At 48.9% G+C, this 24338-nt stretch overlaps 1 protein-coding gene across 1 annotated transcript; it reads left to right on the plus strand.

Moving 5' to 3' along the window:
* The first annotated feature begins 285 nt into the window (after positions 1 to 285).
* LOC119433220 (protein 5NUC-like) lies at positions 286 to 23573 on the plus strand. Its single transcript, XM_049659048.1, has 9 exons — positions 286 to 651; positions 1174 to 1581; positions 6941 to 7151; positions 9505 to 9693; positions 9777 to 9977; positions 14301 to 14561; positions 14785 to 14946; positions 22440 to 22637; positions 23132 to 23573. Exons 1-9 carry the CDS (start codon positions 286 to 288, stop codon positions 23308 to 23310), a joined length of 2175 nt encoding a protein of 724 aa, XP_049515005.1. The 3' UTR covers positions 23311 to 23573.
* Positions 23574 to 24338: the final 765 nt, after the last annotated feature.

The raw sequence follows: 24338 nt of genomic DNA on the forward strand, positions 1-24338 counted from the left end.
GTGAGGGAAGTGTGTCATGTTTGTGGGTAATAAAAACACCACGTATTCTTTGTCATCTATGACGTCAGCAGTTGTGGAAAAGCTGCAGGGGAAATGGCACAGAAGGCTGGTTGGATTTATGATGTCTTCGGAAGCTTGTAGTGCCAAGGACGCTGCAAATTATAGCAGGAGGCCAGGAAGGAGCAAAAACAAAACCTGAAAAACAGATACTTTGCCTTGTCTGGGGACAACGGAGACGCCGTTGCTCGCCCGCTCGACGCAGCCAGTGTCTCCGAGCAAGCAGTGATGAGTTACACCGTCGAAGGCGAAGAAATCGACCCCGCGGAGCTACGTGATGGTACGTGGCAGCACCCGAAGTGTCCGGCCGACCCGCTAGACCTCCAAAAGCGCTTCGGTCGCAAGAAAACCGACCCCACCAAGCTGACCGAGGAACTAGGCCTCGCCGGTGCTTCGGCTGCCTCCAAGAATAAGTCGCGTCCGCCGCAGCTACCACGACGGAAGCCCATGCCTCGACTGCCCGAGGAGGACTATAAAATTGTGTTGCGACCCAAGTGTGCCGTGAATCTGACCAACATTGGACTTATCGCACTCTTGGAGGCGATCTACGCGACATCCAAAATCAACCAGGCGCAAGCCGAGCAAGCCGACCAGGTGAGAGTGCACCCGATCAAAAACACCATCACCATTAGTACACCCGATAGAACGCGGGCGGACGCTTACCGGACTCTTGAATCTTTACGCTGTGAAGAGCAGGGACTGGTCTACAGAGCCTATACTAACGAAACGGACCAAGCCATTCACGATGAAATAGCAAACAAGAACCCGCAATTACCTATTGTGAATGCAAGAAGACTCGGTAATTCAAAACACTTTGTGATCACCTTCGCCGGCCGAGACTTACCGTCCTTGATACGTTATCTGTGTTTCACTCTAAACGTGTACCCCTTCAGGGAGAGGCCGGAAGCTTGCTTCAATTGTCGGAAATTAGGACATCGCTCCGACGTGTGTCCACAACCCCGACCAGAAATCCCCAGATGCCGAAGGTGCGGGGAAGAGCACTCACCTCCACCGGAAGGAGAGAAACCGACGTGCATCCCACTCTGCGTCGTTTGTCATGGGACACACCCAACGGGTAGTCGAAACTGCAAAAGGCGCTTCATACAACCAAAACAGAACAAGAAAACGACGTCACAAAGCGACACCCAGACCACCGGAGAGACCAGGCGTTCCCACTCAAGAGGGCGAACCCAAGGCGTCTTTCGAGACCCCTCCGAGTCATTCCCTCCTCTGCACAGCAGAGATATTGACCAGTCCACCTCCGGAGGAAACACCTCCCAGCAGCAAGACGAACCTGCCAAGCACGTAGCCTGGGGAAGCGGTAAACCTAACCTCCGCGACAAAACAACACCGCAAGTGACCACCTCATTGGAGACACCGCCCGAGCAGCAGTCACGAAACGGACGGACAACGACGCAGACAAGGGAAGAACGTTCCGGCTACAAGATCAGCCAAGCTGCCCGAGAAGAGGGCACCCCCACAAGGCCCCAGCAAAGCAAGCCACAACAGCAACAGGACCAACAGGTGAGGGAGCTGGCAGAGCAGATAAAATTTCTAAAACAACAATTGGCTGCCGCTAATGATAAAATTCGACAACTCGAAAACAAACCAACCCCAATTAGTACCTCGCAGAATCTCAGTGCGAACAGACCAGTGGTTTGCGCTCCGAGTGAGGCAGAAAATATGGAAACTGACGTAACTAAAGGCGAAAAGCGGAAAGCAGCTGGCCCAACAGAATCAACAGGTGATAAGAAAGGTAAATCGGAAGGGATGGATGCGCGTGTAGCTCAACTAGAAACCGCATTTGAGCACATTCTAAATAACATGAGCAATTTAACCGAGCAAATTAAGCAACAAACGGAAAACATTCTTATCCTGAGCACGACAGTGCAGGCACTTGCTACCCATACAGGCCTTGACATGGCACGTAAGCCGCCCGCAAATCCCTTGCATCTGTCGGGAGACAATGACTCATCTGAAGCTTCGATGTCAAAGTCAGATGCTCGACACCCGGCAGGGGGACCAATCAGATCGCACAGCGTCGGCGCGGCGCGGCTAGATCCTCACAGGCGTTCGTGATGGCTGGAGCACCTATAATTTTATGGCAATGGAACTGCAGAGGGTTCAAACAAAAACGTCGAGCCCTAGAATTAACAATTCAAGATTCACAAGAAAAACCCGACGTTTTGGCACTCCAAGAAATTGGCATTGCAGCCAAATTAACAGGCTATGCAACCTACACGGAAGTTCTTCGATGCGGCCGCTCTCCGACCACAGCGCTCATGGTGCATAGAAATCTGACAGCAATTCAAATAGACTTGGAATGTGACGAGGTAGCGTACACATTCATTGAAATTCTACCTAATAAAAGAGCAGATCAATCTCTTTTCGTTCTAAATTTGTATAGTCCCCCAAAAGACAAAAGTCCATCCGCATCCAAATTGATGATCAATGCCTATAAGCACGCCCATAAAGCACCACTCGTAGTGCTGGGCGATTTTAACGCCCGGCACTCAGCCTGGGGCTACCCAAAGGGGGAAAATAAAGGCAACAAGATTTGGGAAACAGCACAAGGCTACGGTTTCACCCTTCTAAACGACCCGGAGCGCCCCACACGCATTGGCAATAGTGTGAGTCGAAACACGTCCCCCGACCTAGCCTTCGTCAAAAACATTGCAAAAACCACATGGGAGAATACTGAAATGAACGTGGGAAGTGATCACTACACTCTAACTATCACGGCCTTTATAAAGGGCTACAGGAAACGTAAACTTACTATCCTGCATACCAGGTGGGACGCTTTTCGTCAAGTTCGCGATAAACGAACTCCCGCACCCATCTCTAACCTCGAAGAGCTCGAAGAATGGGTCGATACCATACTTCAAGACGCCAGTAATGCAACCATAGAGACGGAAATGGAAGATGACGGCCCCACTCCGGACTCGAGACTAATTCACTTATGGGAAGCACAGAAGAGCATACAAAAGCGATTGTCTTCACAAAAACATAACAAAATCCTTCGCAAAAAGCTCGTAAAATTAGAAAGGGAAATTGAACAGCACTGCCAGTTCCTTAGTCAGGAACACTGGCATCAGCTTTGCGATCGAATGAACGGACAGTTGGGCAATAAAAACACATGGTTCCTGCTTAGGCACTTAATCGACCCTAATCAAACCAAGTCTGCATCGCGGAAAAACATGCAAAGAATTATTCATTCCTTCCCCGGAGATGACGACACTCTCATTAAAGAGTTGAAAGATCGCTACTTCAACGTCGACAAAGACTTCCCAGTCTCAAATACCTACACAGGGCAAGAAAATGAAGCCCTCGATAATGACATTGAGGAGGCTGAAGTCCGAGCTGTTCTTAATAGCATAAAGTCCACAGCTGCAGCCGGTAAAGACGGGGTCACAAATAAGATGCTCAGAAACCTAGATGACCGTTCAATCATAGAAATTACGAAGTTATTCAACATTCATTGGAAAGCTGGCACCATCCCTCCCAGCTGGAAGCACGCAAAAGTCATTTTTATACCGAAACCGGGCAAAAAGCTCGAGTTAGGAAACTTAAGACCAATTTCCTTGACCTCTTGCTTAGGAAAAATCATGGAGCATGTTATACTCACGAGGCTAAAGGAATACGCTGAGACGGAGGGGTTATTCCCTCACACGATGGTGGGATTTAGGCCCAATCTTTCCACACAGGACACCATGTGGCAATTACAGCACGACATCCTGCAGCCAGGCCCTATCAGAGCCACAAGGACCATACTAGCGCTAGACGTAAGCAAGGCCTTTGACGGTGTTACGCATCGTTCAATCCTCACTAACCTGAACCAGATGAACGTGGGGAAACGCAGTTTCGCATATATCGCAAACTTCCTCAGGGAAAGAACTGCAGAAATTCATCTGGGCGACCTTAAGAGCGAACGCTTCACCTTAGGAACACGAGGAACCCCGCAAGGAGCAGTTCTCTCACCTTTCCTTTTTAACGTTACCATGAGAAACTTGCCACCCCTCTTAGATGCAATACCCCACGTTAGCCATTCAATATATGCAGACGACATAACAATCTGGACAAACACTGGCTCAGATGGCGAAATCACAGATGCACTGCAAACGGCTGCAGACACGGTCCAAAATTACGTTAAACTAAACGGGCTAACATGCTCTGCCAAGAAATCCGAACTACTAATTATCAGAAAGAGAACAGACAAAACAGACAGCCAACAGCAGGCCTCCACAATAGCGGTTCGAATGGAGTCTGGCCGGTCCCGCCTGTGCTGACCATTCGGGTGCTGGGAATGCGCATACAACACAACACCCGCAACGCACAGGCTGTAGCCGGGCTGCAATCGACGATCCGACAAATGTGCGCATTGATAAAAAGAATCGCAACAAGACACACAGGCATGAGGGAGGAGGACCTATGTCAGCTGATTCAGGCCTTTCTGATCAGTCGCATAGTGTATTCCCTCCCTTACTGCCACCTAAGGCGAGCGGATAAGGACAAAATTAACGCCTTAATCCGTCTAGCATACAAAACAGCGTTGGGGCTACCCAAATATACTAATTCGGACAAACTATTGAGATTAGGAATACACAACACTATAGAAGAACTAATCGAGGCGCACAAAACGGCCCAGATTTTCCGCCTGTCCGGTACACAGGCCGGAAGGTACATACTAGACAAGCTGGGCCTGAATCCCACAATCGCCTCTGTGGGACGAACCCCCTTGCCACAAATCACAAGGCGGCAGCTAATCATTAAACCTATTCCTAAAACATGCTCAGAGGAAGGCACGACAACCGTCGTACAGCCAGGGCAAAGCAGTTGTGGGATAAGTACAAAGGACGACCACTCTGTTGCCTATGTGGATGCGGCGGCGCAGGGTAACCGAAAATACGTTGTGAGCGTAGTGACCGGGAGCGGCCGCATTTTAAACGCGGCCACGGTGGAGGCCTTCTCCGCCCTTGAGGCGGAGGAGACAGCTATCGCTCTAGCCATCACGAACGACCTCGTTCATACAATCGTTAGCGATTCCAAAAGCGCGATTTTAAATTACACTAAAGGCACTGTTAACAAAACTACGCAGCAAATCCTAAACAATTATTACCACACTTTTTATCAAGCGGACAGACTTATTAATCTAGTATGGGTCCCCGCCCACTCCGGAAATCCTGGGAACGAGGAGGCGCACCGCATCGCCCGAGGACTAACAAGCCGGGAGGCGTGCCGCTCCGACTCGATTCTCTCACTGAGGTGGTGACCACATATAATGAAATAACAAACTTGTATAAAGAAAGGAGGCGCACTTACCCGCGCCTCATCGGGACCTTACCAGAGCGCTGGCCACAGTCCTTCGCCAGCTTCAGACAGACTCTTTTCTCGAGTCCACACAGATTGGCGATTATCACAAATGGGGAATTTAACCCCATATGTCAAAATTGTAACATGAATGAATTGGCAACACAAGACCACATTCTTTGGGGATGTAGGGGTTTTCCTCCCTCACATACGTTCTTGCCAGCCCCCTCCAAACTTACCTGGGAGACCTCACTTAGGACTGCCGCCGATCTCAGGGAAGAACTGAAAATCGTCACTTGGGCCGAAAGTGTCGCCCCACCCTGAGACCCCACCATGATTTTCAATAAACATGTGGTACCACCATCACGCTTGGGTCTATTTAGGGTTTTTTAGAGCAGTAATTTTAAATGGGGTGGAGCTTTAGAGAAATTCCGGTATGTGTAGCCAAAGAATCTGTTTGCATTGTTAGTGATGTGTTCAATGTGCGCAGGACACGAAAGGTTATTGTTTAGTTGAATTCCGAGATCCTTCCTGCCGGAACATCATTTCTGCCGCAGGCGTCACGTCTACGTGAACTTCTTCGGTGACGGCAACTGGTCAATAAGCCCATGCACGCTACCTGAAGGCATCAAAGCTGCCGCAGTCGAGACCCGCACTATATAATGAACTAGACAAAAAGAAACCGAGGGGCCTGATTTTACAGTGAAGCTGTCTATGGCTAGGATCCGGGATTTTAAGGCGTACGCGCGGAAAAATTCTCCCCTAAAGCTCTCCCCTAAAAAGTGAGAGTGAAAGAGCCAATGACGTGACGGACAGATTTAATAACAGAGGTGATACGCGAATGTGTGTATGTGCTTATCGTCAGGATGACCACCGAACAGGATAATAAATGTTCGTTCCTTTGTTCAAAGTTCTGTGTTACCTCTGTGTCGTGCGCTAAACAGCTTCGCTGGTCATTCACCTTCACAAAGTGGAATGGCTCATGAATTTTTTATTAGTCATATCATAGGATTCCAACAAACAGACACCAAGGACAGCATATGGGAAATCATCCCTAGTTCTTAACTGAATTAAAGAAATGGAAACTAAATGGAAATGAAAGTGGATGCAAAACCACTGGCCTCAGGCGGGATACGAACCCATGTATTTGCATTACGCGAGCAATGCTCTTGCCAATTGAGCTACCACAGCGTCGTTTTCCCATCCACTTTCTGGGGTATTCATGTGTATCATAACTCACGTTTGGAGTGTGAGCCAGCGCCACCACTATAGAAATGCGTGAGCATTAGGTCGCACCTCTTAGAGGTCAATAATTCATAATTTATGCACTAGTGCATAAATCATGAATTCGTGACCTCTAAGAGGTGCGACCTAATGCACCCGCATTTCTCTCGCATTTACCGCTAAATCGCCACTCGTCCGTCTTTCTTTTTTTTTTCTTTCTTAGTCACGGACGCTTGATCAAAACTTCTGATCGAGCAGCCGGGCCAGATTAAAAGCGACAAATTATAAGTATTACAACCTCTTTGGTTATGCTAAATGTACCTGCAAGTGACTCACTGTTCAATCATTTCAGTGTCTGGGAAATCACGAATTCGATGATGGACCAGGAAATCTTGCTGCTTTCCTTAAGAAAATGAACGAATCAGGCGTAACGATGGTTGGATCAAATACAAATTTTTCGAAAGAGCCTCTACTTGCGCAGTACGACCTCGTGAAGTCTGCAATAAAGGAAATTCAAGGCACCAAAATTGGAATACTTGGTGCAGTTATCCCTGGTTCAAGAGGTTAGTAATCTACACATATTGAAATAATGACCGTCAGTATAGAGGCTGATTGAATGGAGATGTCATTGATTACTGAACCTTCAACGCAAGATATGATGCAAAAAAGAGACACCTTATAGACCCGTCCGTAACATAACCGAGATAACCAGTGGGTTAGTACAGGAACCATGCGGAATTATACTAATTTTTAACGGCTTAGCGCATTATATTTTTGCTGCTTACTTAGGCTATATACTCGTCTTAGAACGCGCAGAAAAAGAGTGAAGCAGGACAGCGATGACAGAATAATAACTAAACTTATAAGTCAGTTTTGCTGCATTCAGGCAGTAACCTGAGTAATGTTGCTAATGTTCCTTGCTACAGAAACAGTGATGGGCTAAGAATCCATAAGAATCACACCACTCAGTTTTTATGTCTCATTTGCAGCTTCTCATAGGTATGTTATCTCATTATTATTTATTTCAAGTGTATGAAACGCCTCAAAGAATCCCTTTCTTGTGGCGCTGATCATATTCCTCCCACGCTGCTTAAGACGTATGGAAGCATACGTCTTAGGCAAGACGTCCTTAAAGTCTAGTAAGCTTTAAAGCACTGGGAATCCAGCAGATGTAGTGCCCCTCCACAATTCCGGTGCCAGAAACGCAGGTACTTACTACCAGCCTATATCAATTTTCTGCGCTGCACCAGAAGTGTTTGAATCTGTATTGAATTCCCTGCTTTATGTTAGTGCTAGGAACATTTTAATAGATGAACACCGTGGCTTTGTATCAGTGCACTCCACATAAACGAACTCCGTCACACTTATGACCCATGCTTCAAGTGTGGTAAATTCTAGGGGCCAATTAGACGCTCTTTACTTCGACCTTCGACAATTGCTTGCTCACCAGCCTGCTTTTTCCCCACTCTTGCATTTAAGTCGCCCATGATTACACTGTACTGAGTTTGCACCTTTCTCATTGCTAATTCAACACCTTAATAAGCTGTTCTATTTCTTCATCATCGTGACTGGAGGTTCGAGCATAAGCTTGTACTGCCTTCATTCTATACCTCCTATTCAGCTTTATTACGACTGCTACCCTCTCATTATTGCTGTAGAATTCATCAATGTTACCCACTCTGTCCTTATGGAGTGACCACAACATATATATATATGTGTGTGTGTGTGTGTGTGTGTGTGTTGTGTGTGGTGTGTGTGTGTGTGTGTGTGTGTGTGTGTGTGTGTGTGTGTGTGTGTGTGTGTGTGTGTGTGTGTGTGTGTGTGTGTGTGTGTGTGTGTGTGTGTGTGTGTGTGTGTGTGTGTGTGTGTGTGTGTGTGTGTGTGTGTGTGTGTGTGTGTGTGTGTGTGTGTGTGTGTGTGTGTGTGTGTGTGTGTGTGTGTGTGTGTGTGTGTGTGTGTGTGTGTGTGTGTGTGTGTGTGTGTGTGTGTGTGTGTGTGTGTGTGTGTGTGTGTGTGTGTGTGTGTGTGTGTGTGTGTGTGTGTGTGTGTGTGTGTGTGTGGTGTGTGTGTGTGTGTGTGTGGTGTGTGTGTGTGTGTGTGGTGTGTGTGTGTGTGTGTGTGTGTGTGTGTGTGTGTGTGTGTGTGGGTGTGTGTGTGTGTGTGTGTGTGGTGTGTGTGTGTGTGTGTGTGTGGTGTGTGTGTGTGTGTGTGTGTGTGTGTGTGTGTGTGTGTGTGTGTGTGTGTGTGTGTGTGTGTGTGTGTGTGTGTGTGTGTGTGTGTGTGTGTGTGTGTGTGTGTGTGTGTGCGTGCGTGCGTGCGTGCGTGCGTGCGTGCGTGCGTGCGTGCGTGCGTGCGTGCGTGCGTGCGTGCGTGCGTGCGTGCGTGCGTGCGTGCGTGCGTGCGTGCGTGCGTGCGTGCGTGCGTGCGTGCGTGCGTGCGTGCGTGCGTGCGTGCGTGCGTGCGTGCGTGCGTGCGTGCGTGCGTGCGTGCGTGCGTGCGTGCGTGCGTGCGTGCGTGCGTGCGTGCGTGCGTGTGTGTGTGTGTGTGTGTGTGTGTGTGTGTGTGTGTGTGTGTGTGTGTGGAGCACGCTCTAAACAGACTATCTTATTACATGTATGTGAACCTGCATGTATGTCTGCAGAGGTGCTTTAAGCTGTGTTTTTTCGCATAGCAACAACCCTGCACTGATATGTCTACGAGCACCGGTATAGGAGCCATCACGTAGGAGACGTGGAGACTGTTATTTTTAACACGAAAACCGTTTGCCTCAAGATAACTAGGTTGCAATGAAGGCATCAAAAAAGGCTTTTGGCGGCGTCCAACATTTGCACGATACACTTGTAGCCTATACTATATTCAGCATGGCGAGTGGCTGTTATTATTCTCGTTAAAATTTATTTTTGCTGTTGTTTTCAGGACCAACCATTCAATTTTATGATGAAATAACAAGCCTTCAAGAAGAAGCTGATAAACTCGTCAAGGAAAACGTCAGCATAATCATCGCCATCACTCATAGTGGTTTTCCCCGCGAAATCGATATTGCTCAGAACATTAGCGCTATAGATATACTGGTTGGTGGGCACACAAACACGTTTCTTTACACGGGTAAGAATACCAGTTAGCAATGTAGTAAAGTGCTTTGGCGTTTTGATTATTTTCTACAATTATTTTTTTCGTACCGCACGCAGGAAATGATCATCCGAAGGAGAATAAGCCCGAAGGTCCGTATCCATACGTTGTGAACCGAACAGACGGCAGCAGAGCCCTCGTGGTGCAGGACTTCTGCTTCGGGAAATTCCTCGGTAGATTGGACGTGACGTTCGACAGCGCTGGTCACATTGTAAGCTGGGGAGGAAACCCTATCCTACTGAACGTTTCAGTCGATGAAGGTGAGATTATGATACATGCGGACCGACACTGATTGCACCCAGCTTCAAATTTAATGATGTTCAGCCTGGCACAGTTATGTGTTGGCATCAATACAAGCGAAAGAACCAAATGCCGGTACGAATAGTAGCGCGCCTTGTATTATTCCATTATGTGAGTAATATCGTAGTGGCAATGAAATCCAGAATTCAACGGAAAAAAAAATTGCCATCCAGCCCAACGTATTACATTGAGCAGAAAATGGAGGTTACTAGAATTCAAGACCCAGCAAAATTTAACAGGAATTGTTTACCCACCAAACATTATAATTAGGAGCTAATGTGAGCAGGACCCGCAGGTGAACGCAGGGTCGACCCAAGCTGTTGTTGGTAGGTGCGGCTGGCGTCCAGAGGAATTAATAACTGCTAAACCATCCCTAATTGCGTGACAAGATAGTTCACGGCTAGCACGCACCTTGTATCACATTTGACATAGGCGCGCGCCACAAGCAACGAGAGCTTCGTCATGCACTCAATTATCTAATCACAGAAAGCGCATGTGCATAGTAAACACTATGCGCACTTAAGGTATACGATGAAAGCATTTTACAGCGAACTTGTCTATGGCTAGCGTTCTACGCATTTTTCGAGTACATGAACAGATCTGCGTGTGCAAAAACTCAGCTCCCGAATTTGATGCCAAATCGCTTCATTCCATGCAAAAGCTTATACGTCTCGTCACTTGGATATGCATTTTGAGTAAATTAGTTATCAATACGCACCATTTTTGAAATCAGTAGACTGTCAGGTAGATAATAAGGGTTTCTCAAAGACTTGCCGCTGTGCGACCCGCGTCGGCCATGTGTACGCTCATACCTCCCTCCCTTTGTCGTCGTTCCAAGCGCTTGCATTGCCTAGTTTCCTTCCGCTGTCCTGGCGTGGTAGTCCCTTCGCACAAGTCTAGTTTCCTCCGGCTCCCCTAGGTGGCGGTAGTCTTCCACGCGAGTTAGGGCACCTACATGTTAGCTCTACTTGCATGTAGGTTCTCTAGACCGCCGTTGCAGCTCTAGAGAAAGAAAATTTGCTCCAATTTTTATCTAAATTCTGTTTCACCTCTATGTCGTGTGCTAAACTGCTTCGCTGGTAATCCACCTTCACAACAGTGGAATGCGCGTGATTTTTTTTTTTTTTGCCATGCCGTAATGCGAATGTTATGACTCTGAACAATAAGCGAAGAATTTGTGAAGTAACGTCAAGTCATCAAGACTATAACAAAATAGCAAGTGTTTTCTGCAATTTGCTAATGTAGTCTAAGGAGGATGATACATTGTGCACGTACGTATATAAACCCGCGCGCATTCACATCCGTCGGTGGTGGGGGTAAAATAGGTGGAAAAAAGAAAATCGTAAATACTTCAGCGATTCCCTGACACCCCCTAAACCGTTAGGGACACTCGGCGAATTGTGCACTACCAATTAAGAGAAGATTCTTACGCGAAGACCGATCTTCTCTCGAAGTTCGCCAGATAGACATGGAGCCTATAGGTATTTTTATCCTCGACAAACCACATTTTCGCTCGTAGAACTTACCCATGAATGCTATAGAAACGACGCCCGTATTAACTAATGCTGCGTGTCACCGAGTCCGGGGCTCGCGCCTGTCTTCCTGCACGATGCACCGTCGTGGTTTAGGCGTAATGTTTTCATCGTACTTGTCGTAGACGCTGCCACCGACCTTTTTTTTTTTGCGTAGTGTCTTCTCAAAGAAAAAGGGGCCGTCCTGACGACGTATGGGAAAGGTAGCAACACATGAGGGGTTTTACCGCGGTTTAAACCACATGATGGGAACAGTATCACGCCTGCGATAGTGGTATTCAGAGGACTTAATTTGTTCACTGGGGATGTTTGATGTAAACATTTTTTATTAAATAAAAATACCTTACAGGCCTCAATTTATGCATTGAGTAAGGGGGCAGTACTTAGAAAATACACAGAAAATACATAGAATACATGACATACATAAAACAGTAGCAATTTACCTAACACAACCGGACCCACAACCGAGGTACTAACGCGACATAGCAAGATAACGGTAAACACAGCGACATAATGGTGCCAACGCTACAATAAGGTGCAAAACATAGTGTAAATGCAAGAATGTGTGGTGCCACAACCGTAAAACCTCACATTTTATTAGACATATAGTTGGTCAAGGCGTCACGGAATGAATCATAGTTGGACATGCAAGCGATGCTATCTGGGAGAAAATTCCAAAACCTGACGGCACGAGGAAGAGCAGAGTATCGGAATGCCTGTGTAGAACCGTAAATGCGGGCATAGCTGAAATGATTATGAAGTCTGTGTGACGTGGAGTAGGGTCGTTGCAAGCATGCCGGTGCTCGAGTGGAATGAATGAATTAGTGAAAGGGTGTTAACAGGGCAATGTCTCGGCGACTGTTCAGGGATTGTAATGAAATTTCAAGTTTTAATTTGTGTTGCACTGGACTGGTAGTTATACTCGTTTAAAATGAAGTGGCTTTCCCTGTTTTGAATCCGTTCTAGCAATTCAACAAGTATTTCTGGTGAGGTGACCAAATGACGCGTACTCCAGCTGGGAACGAACGAGAGTTAGATAAGCTAGCTCGCGAATATTTGAAGGGATGATGATGATGATGATGATGAATAAACTTTTATTGGGCCCAAAATATATTGGTGGTGCCCACAGGCACCAGACGGGGTGGTTCCCTAGTTACGGAACCCATATGTTCCCAGCAGCTCCTGGCCCCTGTCCGTCAGTGCGAGCTGAATCGGTAGGGCGGGGCTGGATAACAAGGTCTCCCATCGCTCAAGGGGTTGGGGATTGGGGGTGTTGGCGGGAAGGGGAGGAGGGGGGGTCTTGAGTTCTGTACACTCGGCCAAGATGTGCAGCAGGGTGCCCTTTTCCCTTTTGCAAAAAGGACAGAGCGTATCATGTTCCACGGGGTACATGCGGTTCATCAGTACGGGATGCGCAAGCGATCCCGCCTGCGCTCGACGAAGGACGGTCTCTTGTTGCCTGGTGAGTTTGGGGTGCGGTTCTGGCAGTTTGCACCTTTCCTCTCGGTACAACCGGGTAATGTCCCGAAAGCTGGTAACCGGGTGCGGTAGCTCTTCCGGCTCGTGCTCTGCCCGGATTGACATTTCTCGGGCATAGTAGTCGGCGATGGTGTTGCCTGCTACCTGCGAGTGAGCCGGGACCCACATGAGCTCTATGGCTCTTCCCGGAGGCTTGCACTTGGATAGAATGGCTCGGGCCTCGGAGGAGATTACCCCCCTGTGGAAGCTTCCGTAGGCTGTCTTTGAGTCGGTGACCATGGTGTCCACGCTCGGCTGTGCGAGTGCGAGCGCCACGGCCGCTTCTTCGGCAACTGCGGGGTCTGTTGTCTTCAGGGACGCGCTGACGATCAGCCTGTCTTTTGACGTAAGCACCACCACTGCTCGGTCACTGTGTTTTCGGAGCGAGGCGTCCGCGTAGAGGACCCTTGGGTTCTCTTCCAGCTTCCGGGCCATGGCTTTAGCCCGCGCGGTGCGCCTCTCATCGTCCTTGCCTGGCGTCATGTTCCGAGGAAGAGGTTTGGTGTGAATGGTCCATTTCTTAAGTTGCGTTGCAGGTATCCCAACGATTGGCAGGCGTTAGCTGAAATTGACGTGATGTGTTCTGATCAATTAAGCAAGATTCGATGTGAATAGCACTCATACATACTTATCTGTTAGGGATCGTAGCACTTTCACAGAAACATGACGGATAGCCGCAAAACAGTCGCTGAGACTCAACGTCAAATAGGCATATAGAGTAAACGATCCAGCAAGTTGGTGGCACACGTCGGTCGTCTTGGGATATAGCCGTCGCTCCGAGGAAAAACCGGACCTCTACGGCAGGAGATTGTCCATGGAACAAGAAGGATTGTGGCTATAAGAAGATTGCATTGGGTTATAATAAATTAAGCGACATTAGCGAGAACACAGTCACAATTTTCTGATAGGAGTGTTCTGAGAAGACGTATCGTCGTAGGCATGGTTTAAACGTTTTTCCATACCATTAAGTTTAAAGAGGGTGCAGTGAACCACGAGTTTTGTTTTTCCTTCTAACGCCTCCGTCCCATAATATTTCATTGGAGCTCCGCCTATGTTTTTACCGTAATAAAACAGAACAAAAAAAGTGTTAGGTTCAGGATTGCTGATAGACAGCTAAGTACCCGGGTAAACATGAAAGTAGTTGGGAAGCAGAGCTGCCGCCTTCAAGTGATAACTTCGACTACGGGTTGGAGGATGTACTTCCACGTCATAACTCGATTTATTTTCTTCCAGATAAGTGCATTACTGATATTTTAGAACCTTTCACGAAAAACTTCACCGAGCGAATGACGGAAGTGTTGGGCAGCACTAGGGTCCTCATGGAGCACAAGCATGATATATGCAGAATGCAAGAGTGCAACCTCGGCAACCTGATTGCGGACGCTTACTATGAATACTACCTCAAGGAGGATACAGCACAGCCTCCCATTTGGTCAGACCTGAACGGCGCAGTCGTTAACGCTGGCAGCATAAGAACGGCGCTCCCGAGCTTCTGTAAGTACAAGGCAGTGTCCGTTACCTTTGTAATAGAAATAATGACACCACAGAAATGATGAAATGCGCAAAATTGTCGAAACAACGTCATTTCTGCTAGCCAATACGGTTATTGTTGTTGGCACGCAACCAGCCGTATAGTGCAAGACTACAGCTACATTTGTAGGGATAGCTAATAGGCTAAGCCTATTTTCTGTATTTCTTTTTTTACTCTGCCAAATAGATAACGTCACTTGGGGTGACGTGGTAAATACGCTACCATACGGGAATTCGCTGCTAACGATTAGACTGACCGGAACTGATATATGGAACATGTTTGAGAACTCCGTCGCAAAGTACAACACAGTGAGGGATAAGCAAAAAGGCCGCTTTCTCCAAGTGTCAGGTAAGCTTCGTGCAACGATATGACTCGATACGCTTGTGTTCTACATATATTTCGAGTTTATTCCTGGATAAAGCAAAGTCGTACCGACCGGGAAAGAGAGAGAGAGTGAACTTTATTGTGAACCAGCAGTTTAGTTGGCTGGGCCTAGGCCTCCTACAATGAGACGTCGAGGTCTTGCCTCTTCGCCGCTTCGTAGGCCTGTTGGGTAGCCCCGAGCCGGAATAAAATTTGCATAGGAATACATGAAAATTATTCGTGAAATGTTTACGCGCAGCTATAGGAATGTTCACTGCAGTTTATAGTGCATCAGTGTTGCTAACTTAGCAAGAAAGTCGCTGATTTTTGCTAGTTTTTGGTAACTTTAACGATAACGTCGAGTTTTTTTGCAGTCAGCGAATTCTTCAGTGACATTTTAGCGATCTCAAAAACCAGTAAGCTGCCCCAGTAAAATTTCTCAAGAAACTGCGGCTAATTTTAGCGCCTCACCCCAATTTACTTCTAGGCAGATATATGCGCCTCAATTTGTTGCTAATTCTAAAGACATACGGATGAGCTTATTAGTGAGCCATATGGGTGTATCAAAGCTGTTTTTCTATAGGAAAAGGTTGCATTTCCTTTTCAAATTTCGACCTTTGATTCACCAACTCCAGAGGTAATCTAACGCGATATTTAAAGATAATAAGGAAGCTGTCTAGGAACTATTAGAACAAAAATAAGACAAAATTCGGAACATGCCATCATCATCAGCACTTACAGAAGTTTCGGTAAAAGCTGCAGTGTCTTGTGATGCGACCTAGCAATGTTGTCAAAAAAATTATCTACACTGTATTCCATAGAACATTGCGGGTCTTACGTGTGATTTGAGAGAAAGAGATAAATAGAGTGGGAAAGGCATGGAGGTTAACCGGAAGAGCTTATGGTTTGCTACCCTGAATTGAGGGAACGGTAAGGGGAAATGATAGACGGAAAGAATAGCGGAGAAATAACGCAGAGGCACGAAAGAAAGAAAAAAAAACGTAGAGGAGGTGGGGAACGTCAGTTAGAACTAGACTCTATAATAGGCCACTCGAACGCAAAAACTCCAAGAGTCCCTTGACTGACTTGTGTAATATGCAGTACTAACTATTGCAGTCCCTGCTTAGCACTTTCGAGGGCAATGATCATTTTAGTGCACTTTACTTCTTTTGTTGAATGCCGAGATGAGTCCTACTGTGAAATGCAACAGCTACAATCATTACTGAGCTCAGGTACGTGCATGTTTTTTTTTTTTTCTCTCGGTGTGATTATCTTATGAATATTTTTTAGATCGTTGCTTCTTTGTGTTCTATTTCTTCATATTACCGTTTTCACACACTGCATAACCTTTTACTGCCGCATTCTTATTTATCCTCCACATGTTTACAAATACTGGTATGCCCACTGAAATATTCAAATGTATAGTTTATTTATTGTTTTGGTGTTGTCGTCCATGCTTACAATGTATTTTCACGAGCCTCGAGAAGTAGTCCTGAAGGTTTAATAACCGTATGAGCAGCTGGCTCTTGGAAGACGCGACCGTCGGGGCTGGCTCGAGCAGGAAAGGGGTGCGCGGTCTTCTTCGTTCTCTTGGGCTCGACCCACTCTTGCCTTCGACCCACTACCTACAGGTGGCAATATCCCCTTTCCAACAAAAGCATCGCCTCGATGCTAAAAATATAGCCGTAGAAGATAAAGGAGAAGAAGACAGGCAAAGCGAAAGTACACAAAAAAAAAGTTAACGTCACGCCGACACAGTCAATGAACGAAGAAACAAGCTCCCGAAGATAAATGAAAAGTAGAAACAAAGAAGGGAATGAGAGAAAAAAACGAAAACAAAAAAAGTTACAGACGCGCATGTACGGCTTCATGCGCACAATATGAACTATGTCTGATCTCGGTTGTCTTTGTGTCCTACACCGTGTCTGCGATGTCGTGTCCGGAACAACTTCGTAGTTTACGTCACTGACGCGGCGGAGCACTTTATACGGACCGGAATACCGGCTCAGTAGCTTTTCACACAGGCCACGACGGCGAACGGGGGCCCACACCCAAACTTGGTCCCCGGGGTTGTAGGACACGTCCCTGTGGCGGATGTTGTAGCGTCGTGCGTCTGCCTGCTGCTGCTGGCCGATATGCAGCCGCGCGAGCTGCCGAGTTTTCTCAGCCCGCTCTGCAAATTCCTCGGCGTCAGTTTTCAATAGGTCAGCGTCTTGACACGGCAGCGTAGCGTCCAGCATCGTCTGGACTTCGCGACCGTAGAGAAGGCGAAAGGGCGTGAAGCGCGTCGTCTCTTGCACGGCGGTGTTAAACGCGAAAGTCACGTAAGACAAGATCCGATCCCATGTCTTGTGTTGGACGTCGATGTATATTGCGAGCATGTCTCTGATCGTCTTATTCACTGGTCGACCGCTCGGGAGAATACCGCTGGGGCGGAGGTGAAAATCGTCGCGGAGACGGCGAAAGCGACTGCCGCCTGGCAGGCGGTGGCAAGCGCTGCTGACAGAGGTATTCCTGAATGTCCCGGGGTCGCTGGCCGTATCGGGGCGGCGGCGAGTATGTGGAAAAGCCGCGAATCCCAAGGGCACTGGCGGTACAAGTGGTCAGCTTCACCGCAGTGAAAGCACAGAGGCCGATGATCGGGTGTGCGCCAAACATCCGAGTTCCGAGGGGGCGGGCGTCTGTCGTCCACGTAGTGAACCGCTTGCTCCGAACGGTGGGCAAATGGAGCGGCATGAACAACGGGCGGCGGCGTGTACCCGGTGTCGTAGTACGGTATCGGCTGCGCCGACTGAACTGACATCGTTGGAGGAGCACGAACGAACAGCGGCGGAGAGGAAGCAGGGCGCTTCAGGACTTCCACGTAGGTCGCACGGGGGTATTCAGGAGGTACTGCCGCAGCGTTAGCAGGAGGCAAGGTGTCACGGTGCGCCTGGTGCAGTTCGTCCTTGATAATGCTTGCTATGAAGCTTACCGTAGGTTGCGGTGTTACGGCCGCCTTTTGCAACTCTTCACGCACTACAAAGCGGATGAGTTCTCGCAGAGAGTCACCGTTGCTTCCTATGGCCGTGAAAATGTCAGCAACAGACATGCTGTTCGCTTGTCGCTCATATAGGTTCGAGTGATGCAGAAGCATCTTTTCCATGGTCACTGCTGTGTACGCCAGTACTACTAGATGGCAGCACTGCATCCTCGGCTATATATGCGTTCAATAAACGCGGTCGGGCACTTTCCCGCCCGGAGAGTTACCTGCTGTGTCACTCGCCCGCTCGACATGGTGTCAGAAGTGGGATCGGGACCATCGCGTCTCGGCTGATCCCGTACTTGCGGCTTCGACACACACGCTCTGGCCCCGCCACTCTCCGTCGAGGAAGTCAACTTTCCTTCGCCATGGCTACCGGTACAGGCTCTACCGGAACGCTCACTGCTTCGTCGGCCGCTGCGTCTCTACATGGCATGGCCCAGCTGCGTCCACCACCGTCGTTTGACTTTGACAACCCCAGCTCCTGGCCCACATGGCTGCTGCAGTACGAGGACTACTCGTTCGCCACTGGACTTTACGCCGCTCCGACGGAGGTCCAGGTGCGCTCTATGCTCTACTGCATGGGCCCACAAGCCAGGGTGGTTCTCGCGTCCACCACGCTGGGAGACGCGGACCTGAAGGACGTTGTCGCCGTAAAGAAGGCGTTCAACGACCACTTCGTCCACCCGCCGAATGAGCTGTACGAGTCTGCTCGCTTTCACCGCCATACGCAGCAGCCGGGTGAGTCGGCCGACGCATTCTACACTGCGCTTCGGACGATGGTCAAGCGTTGCAACTATTCCTCGCCCGACATCGAAGAGCGTCTTGTCCGAGACCGTTTCCTCGTGGGCTTGCTTGACCGCAAGCTCTCGGACCAGCTTTGTCGGAACCCGAGAGTGACGTTTCATGAAGCGCTCACGCACGTTCGCCAGCACGAAGACGACGATAACGAACGCAAGGCTCGTGACTCGGCTGATTCATCGACGCTCGCCATCGACGCCGCTCGCGTTCGCAGCAACGTCGCTCGCGTTCACAAGGAAAAGCCAGCGTCAGCGTCTCCTGATAGGACAGTGCAGCAGCTGTGCCCATTCTGCGGACGCACATCGCATCCTCGCGCCGACTGTCCGGCTCGCAGAGCGTCCTGCAATTTTTGCCGCAAAAGTGGCCACTTTGAGAACGTGTGCCTTAAGAAAAAACGCGGCAGCAGGAAGCGCACACCGAAGCCTTCTGCCAGCTCCATCGAGCTACATGCAGTGGCGGGAGAGCGTCCGAACGTGAAGTTCGTCGAAGTACTCGTCGATGGGTGTCCACTTTCCTTCAAGGTGGACTCTGGCGCCGAAGTTTCTATCGTACCCAGTACGTTCCCTGGCGTCCCCTCGAAGCTTCAAGACCCCAAAAGCGAATTGAAAGGCCCTGGCAACAACGTTCTACCGGTCTTAGGCACTTACGTTGCTACCTTGTCATGGCACGGCAAGTTCACCAAGCAGCTACTCTACGTCCTGGCAACCAAGACGGTCCCGCTGCTGGGCTTCTCGGCAATCTTGGCCTTGGGCGTCTGCACGTTTGTCGACCAAGTCTCGGGGACTCCGCAGCCCTCGGTCGACTTGCTTCTCGATCCCAGCCTCTTCCGAGGACTTGAGACACTGGTGTCAAACTGCCCCACGTGCGCCGAAACCAGGGTGCAGCGCTCGGAACCTATGCTGCCGTCAGCCACTCCAACTCGGCCCTGGGAAGAGGTGGGCGTCGATCTGTTTCATTTGAACGGCCAGGACTACATTTTTCAGGTGGATTACCGGTCACGCTTCCCGGAGGTCATCAGCCTGCGCTCGACGTCAGCACCTGCGGTGATCAACGTCATCAAGAGCGTCTTCGCGCGCCACGGGATCCCAAGACTGGTGCGCAGCGATAATGGTCCTCAGTTTGCTGCAAGAGAGTTCTCCGCCTTCGCCGATTTCTATGGTTTTCGCCACGTCACTAGCAGCCCCCATTTTCCACAGTCCAACGGGGAGGTGGAACGGATGGTGAGGACGGTTAAGGACCTGCTGCGGAAGGCAGATGATCCATACCTTGCGCTCCTGGCATACCGCGACACTCCTGGGGTAAACGGAGTGAGCCCTGCTCAGCTGCTCATAGGCAGACGCCTACAGACCCGGGTACCGAAGGCGTCGCATCAGCTGGAGCCTACCTGGCCGCCGTCGGTCCCATTCACTCGGCGTGATCAAGATAACCGCAGGCGCCAAGCATTTGACTTCAACAGAAGGCATGCGGCTCATGAACTGCGGCCTCTTCAGGCAGGCGAGCAGGTCTGGGTACGGGACGTCAACTCCCCCGCGATCGTCATGGGGCCAGCACAACGCCCTCGCTCCTACGTGGTGGAGACTCCGGGAGCACTGGTGTACTCCAGCGCAACCGGATGCACCTAGTACCAACGGCGGGAGGCCCTGTGGAAGGGACTACCAGTACGCCTGGAACTCCCGCAGCGGAGCAGACCGCCATGTCCACAACAACGCCTGGGGCTGATCAAGCAGCCCAAGACCAGGAAACCGCATCGCCTCGGGAAAGCACCTCATCTGCAGATGCACCCTGCGGTTCTCCTTCAACGCCACGCTTCTCTAGGTTCGGCAGAAAGATACGCAGGCCGAGAAGGCTCGACCTATGAACGTTTTGTGCGGGACCAAGAGTTCCTGTTTTGTGGTTCTTATTTAACAGAAGGGAGGATGTAGTGTACGCCAGTACTACTAGATGGCAGCACTGCATCCTCGGCTATATAAGCGTTCAATAAACGCGGTCGGGCACTTGCCCGCCCGGAGAGTTACCTGCTGTGTCACTCGCATGCTCGACAGTCACGGCCTCGGACAAGAACTCCGCGACCGTCTTAGGAGGGCTCCGTACGAGGCCAGCGAAGAGTTGCTCCTTGACCCCGTGCATCAGATGACATAACTTCTTCTCCTCCGTCATCCTTGGATCCGCTCGTCGGAAGAGGCGCGTCATGTCTTCGACGTACATGGTCACAGTTTCGTTTGGCAACTGTACGCGGGCCTGAATCGCTCGTTCCGCTCGTTCGTGGCGATCAGCACTGGTGTAGGTCTCCAAGAGCTGCCGACAAAACTCGCGCCACGCGTCAGTTGCTCCTCGCGGTTCTGAAACCACGTACGCGCGCCATCCTCCAGGTAGAAGTAGACGTGTCTGAGTGTTCACGGAGGCCACGCGCTCGAATTCGACCATCCAGGCTTCGACGTCTTCGAACACTGTGCCATGAAACGTCTTCGGAATCCGTGGGCGCTCAAGTGTGTACCGGTTCGGCATCGTGCTTCCCGTACCGGTTCGACATCGTGCTTCCCGTACCGGTTGGGGCGGTTTGAAGGGAAGCGCTGGTCATACCGGTTGATGTGGTGGGAACTGCAGCGACGACAACTTCTGGGGACACTCCCCTGATCCTGCGGCTGGCCCGATGCACGGGAGTGTCGACAGGCACTGGATTCGTAGCGCGGATCCTTGGAGGGGTCTGCAACATCCGTGAGGACACTTACCCCTCACCTCCACCAGTTTGTGACGAGCCTCGAGAAGTAGTCCTGAAGGTTTAATAACCGTAGAGCAGCTGGCTCTCGGAAGACGCGACCGTCAGGGCTGGCTCTAGCAGGGAAGGGGCGCGCGGTCTTCTTTGTTCTCTTGGGCTCGACCCACTCTTGCCCTCGACCCACTACCTACAGGTGGCAGTTCTATGCCTTTTTTTTTTATTTTTGGTTCTCCATTAACATGGAACCCTCTGTACCTTGTATGCCCTCTTCTGTATAGGCCTGAATAGGCCTACGGTATTGAATAAATAAATAAATAAATAAAAATAAAGTCATCATCATCATCATCATCATCATCATCATCATCAGCCTATATTTTATGTCCACTGCAGGACGAAGGCCTCTTCCTGCGATCTCCAGTTACCCCTGTCTTGCGCTAGCGTATTCCAACTTGCGCCTGCAAATTTCCTAACTTCATCATCCCATCTGGTTTTCTGCCTACCTCGACTGCGCTTCCCTTCTCTTGGTATCCATTCTGTAACCTTAATGGTCCACCGGTTATCCATCCTACACATTACATGGCATGCCCAGCTCCATTTCTTCCGCTTAATGTCAACTAGAATATCGGCTATCCCCGTTTGTTCTCTGATCCACACCGCTCTCTCTCTGTCTCTTAACGTTAGTCCTAAGATTTTTCGTTCCATCGCTCTTTGTGCGGTCCTTAACTTGTTCTCGAGCTTCTTTGTTAACCTCCAAGTTTCTGCCCCATATGTTAGCACCGGCAGAATGCAATGATTCTACACTTTTCTTTTCAACGACAGTGGTAAGCTCCCAGTCAGGATTTGGCAATGCCTGCCGTATGCACTCCAACCCAATTTTATTCTTCTGTAGATTTCTTTCTCGTGATCATGAATATAAAGTATTCTGCCTCTATTCTGCAGGCTTCCGAGTTGAGTATGACTTGAGGAAAAACAGCGGTGAACGTGTCACTTCTGTCAGCATTATTTGCGCTAACTGCAGTGTACCAAAGTACCAGCCAATCGATTGTGAAGCGACCTACAAGATTGTTGCTGCAGACTACGTTGCGAAAGGTGGCGATGGCTTCAAATTTAGCGATTCTGCAATTCTCAGCGATGTTGGTAAGTGCAGCTTCGTAATAGACAGGAACATCCATGTCGGTCGGTCGGTCTGTCTGTCTGTCTGTCTGTCTGTCTGTCTGTCTGTCTGTCTGTCTGTCTGTCTGTCTGTCTGTCTGTCTGTCTGTCTGTCTGTCTGTCTGTCTGTCTGTCTGTCTGTCTGTCTGTCTGTCTGTCTGTCTGTCTGTCTGTCTGTCTGTTGGATTGATTGATTGATTGATTGATTGATTGATTGGTCGGTCGGTCGGTCGGCTGTTGTTGTTGTTGTTGTTGTTGTTGTTGTTGTTGTTGTTGTTGTTGTTGTTGTTGTTGTTGTTGTTGTTGTTGTTGTTGTTGTTGTTGTTGTTGTTGTTGTTGTTGTTGTTGTTGTTGTTGTTGTTGTTGTTGTTGTTGTTGTTGTTGTTGTTGTTGTTGTTGTTGTTGTTGTTGTTGTTGTTGTTGTTGTTGTTGTTGTTGAGTTCACGATGGCTATTTCTGTTCATTTCGTTGCTGGACAGGCCCCATCGAATACGAAGCCTTGGAACAGTACATCGTCAAAATGTCACCAATGAAGACACCAAACGAAGGCCGCATTAAGATAACCTGGAATGAAACCGATGCAAAAGCAGTACTTAACTACACACAATCAGTGCGTGAGAACCAAATTTGCACACAGGGTGATTGTAGAATGCAGTAAACTTGCATTTGTCCCAGAATGCAGCGTCAGCTTTTTGAAACTTCAGTTAAATGGCTAGGCTCAAGTAAAGAAAACCCAGATAAACATCAGCGTAAGTTACTATTGTATTTAAAGCTTACTGTGAAAATGCTGCTTTCAGAAATCCTATTTTCATTTCAAGCAAATATTTCTTGTATTTGTTGCCGGCTTGTGTTCATCATCCACTGATGTAATGGCACTGTGGACTACATTTATGCGAGAATAAGTTATCAAATGAAAAAATAAACTGCTTATGGATTCTCACACGTATTGCTTCCTTGCCTTCGAGTGACGATGCTCAACGGCCGTCGCTTTTCTATGTAAGCTCGTAGCCTGTCGGCCCGCCTCCCGCGTTTTGCTAAACATGTATGTTAATTCCCCCAATTCTGGGCAGTATTCAAAGACTTCATAGCTCAACAGAGGCCATATGAAAGCCAAGCAGAAAGTTACTCAAAATTGAAAGAAAGTCATGGGATGGAAGTTCGTGAACGGCCAACACGAATTAACAGTTAGTCAAACGACAGAATAAAAGGTCTTTCCACAAGAAGTCGGCTTGAAAATCTGGCCTATAAGTAATCAGAGGCAGCTGGCAATCTGACGCGCTGACCACTGAGCTGTCGCCTACACGCATGGCGTTCACTCTTTATTATTATAATTTGTTAATACTTAACGCGAAAACGCAGGAACGTTTCCAAATTGCTTGGCGAAGCCACAGCCATCACCGCTGTTCAGGAGGCGCTACTTTGGCGCCCAGGACCGGAAGTTTCTCTTTTGCATCACGTCTTGGAAGAACACAAAATGTGTTATGACTTGACCACAGGTTCGGAGTCACGATATAATGCGAGCGTAAGACGGCGTGACCTCCTTTCGCACTATTATCGCTCCTTCTGAGGAGAGAGAATAACAAACTTAAATGATGCCTCGGTACCTATTTGGTGAAGTATATGGCTCACTAGGGAAGGTTCACATGCGAAGCTCCATCACTATACACAGTGGTTCAGTCGTTACTT

The sequence above is a fragment of the Dermacentor silvarum genome, chromosome 11 (genome assembly GCF_013339745.2).
Source record: "Dermacentor silvarum isolate Dsil-2018 chromosome 11, BIME_Dsil_1.4, whole genome shotgun sequence".
In the NCBI taxonomy this organism is placed as follows: domain Eukaryota; kingdom Metazoa; phylum Arthropoda; class Arachnida; order Ixodida; family Ixodidae; genus Dermacentor; species Dermacentor silvarum.

Bases quoted from the DNA above. Each gene is read 5' to 3' on its own strand.
- LOC119433220 (XM_049659048.1), top strand. From the start codon at position 286: ATGAGTTACACCGTCGAAGGCGAAGAAATCGACCCCGCGGAGCTACGT. The intron at 9,694-9,776 runs GTAAGAATACCA...TACCGCACGCAG, and splicing joins AAACACGTTTCTTTACACGG to GAAATGATCATCCGAAGGAG. The intron at 22,638-23,131 runs GTAAGTGCAGCT...GTTGCTGGACAG, and splicing joins TGCAATTCTCAGCGATGTTG to GCCCCATCGAATACGAAGCC.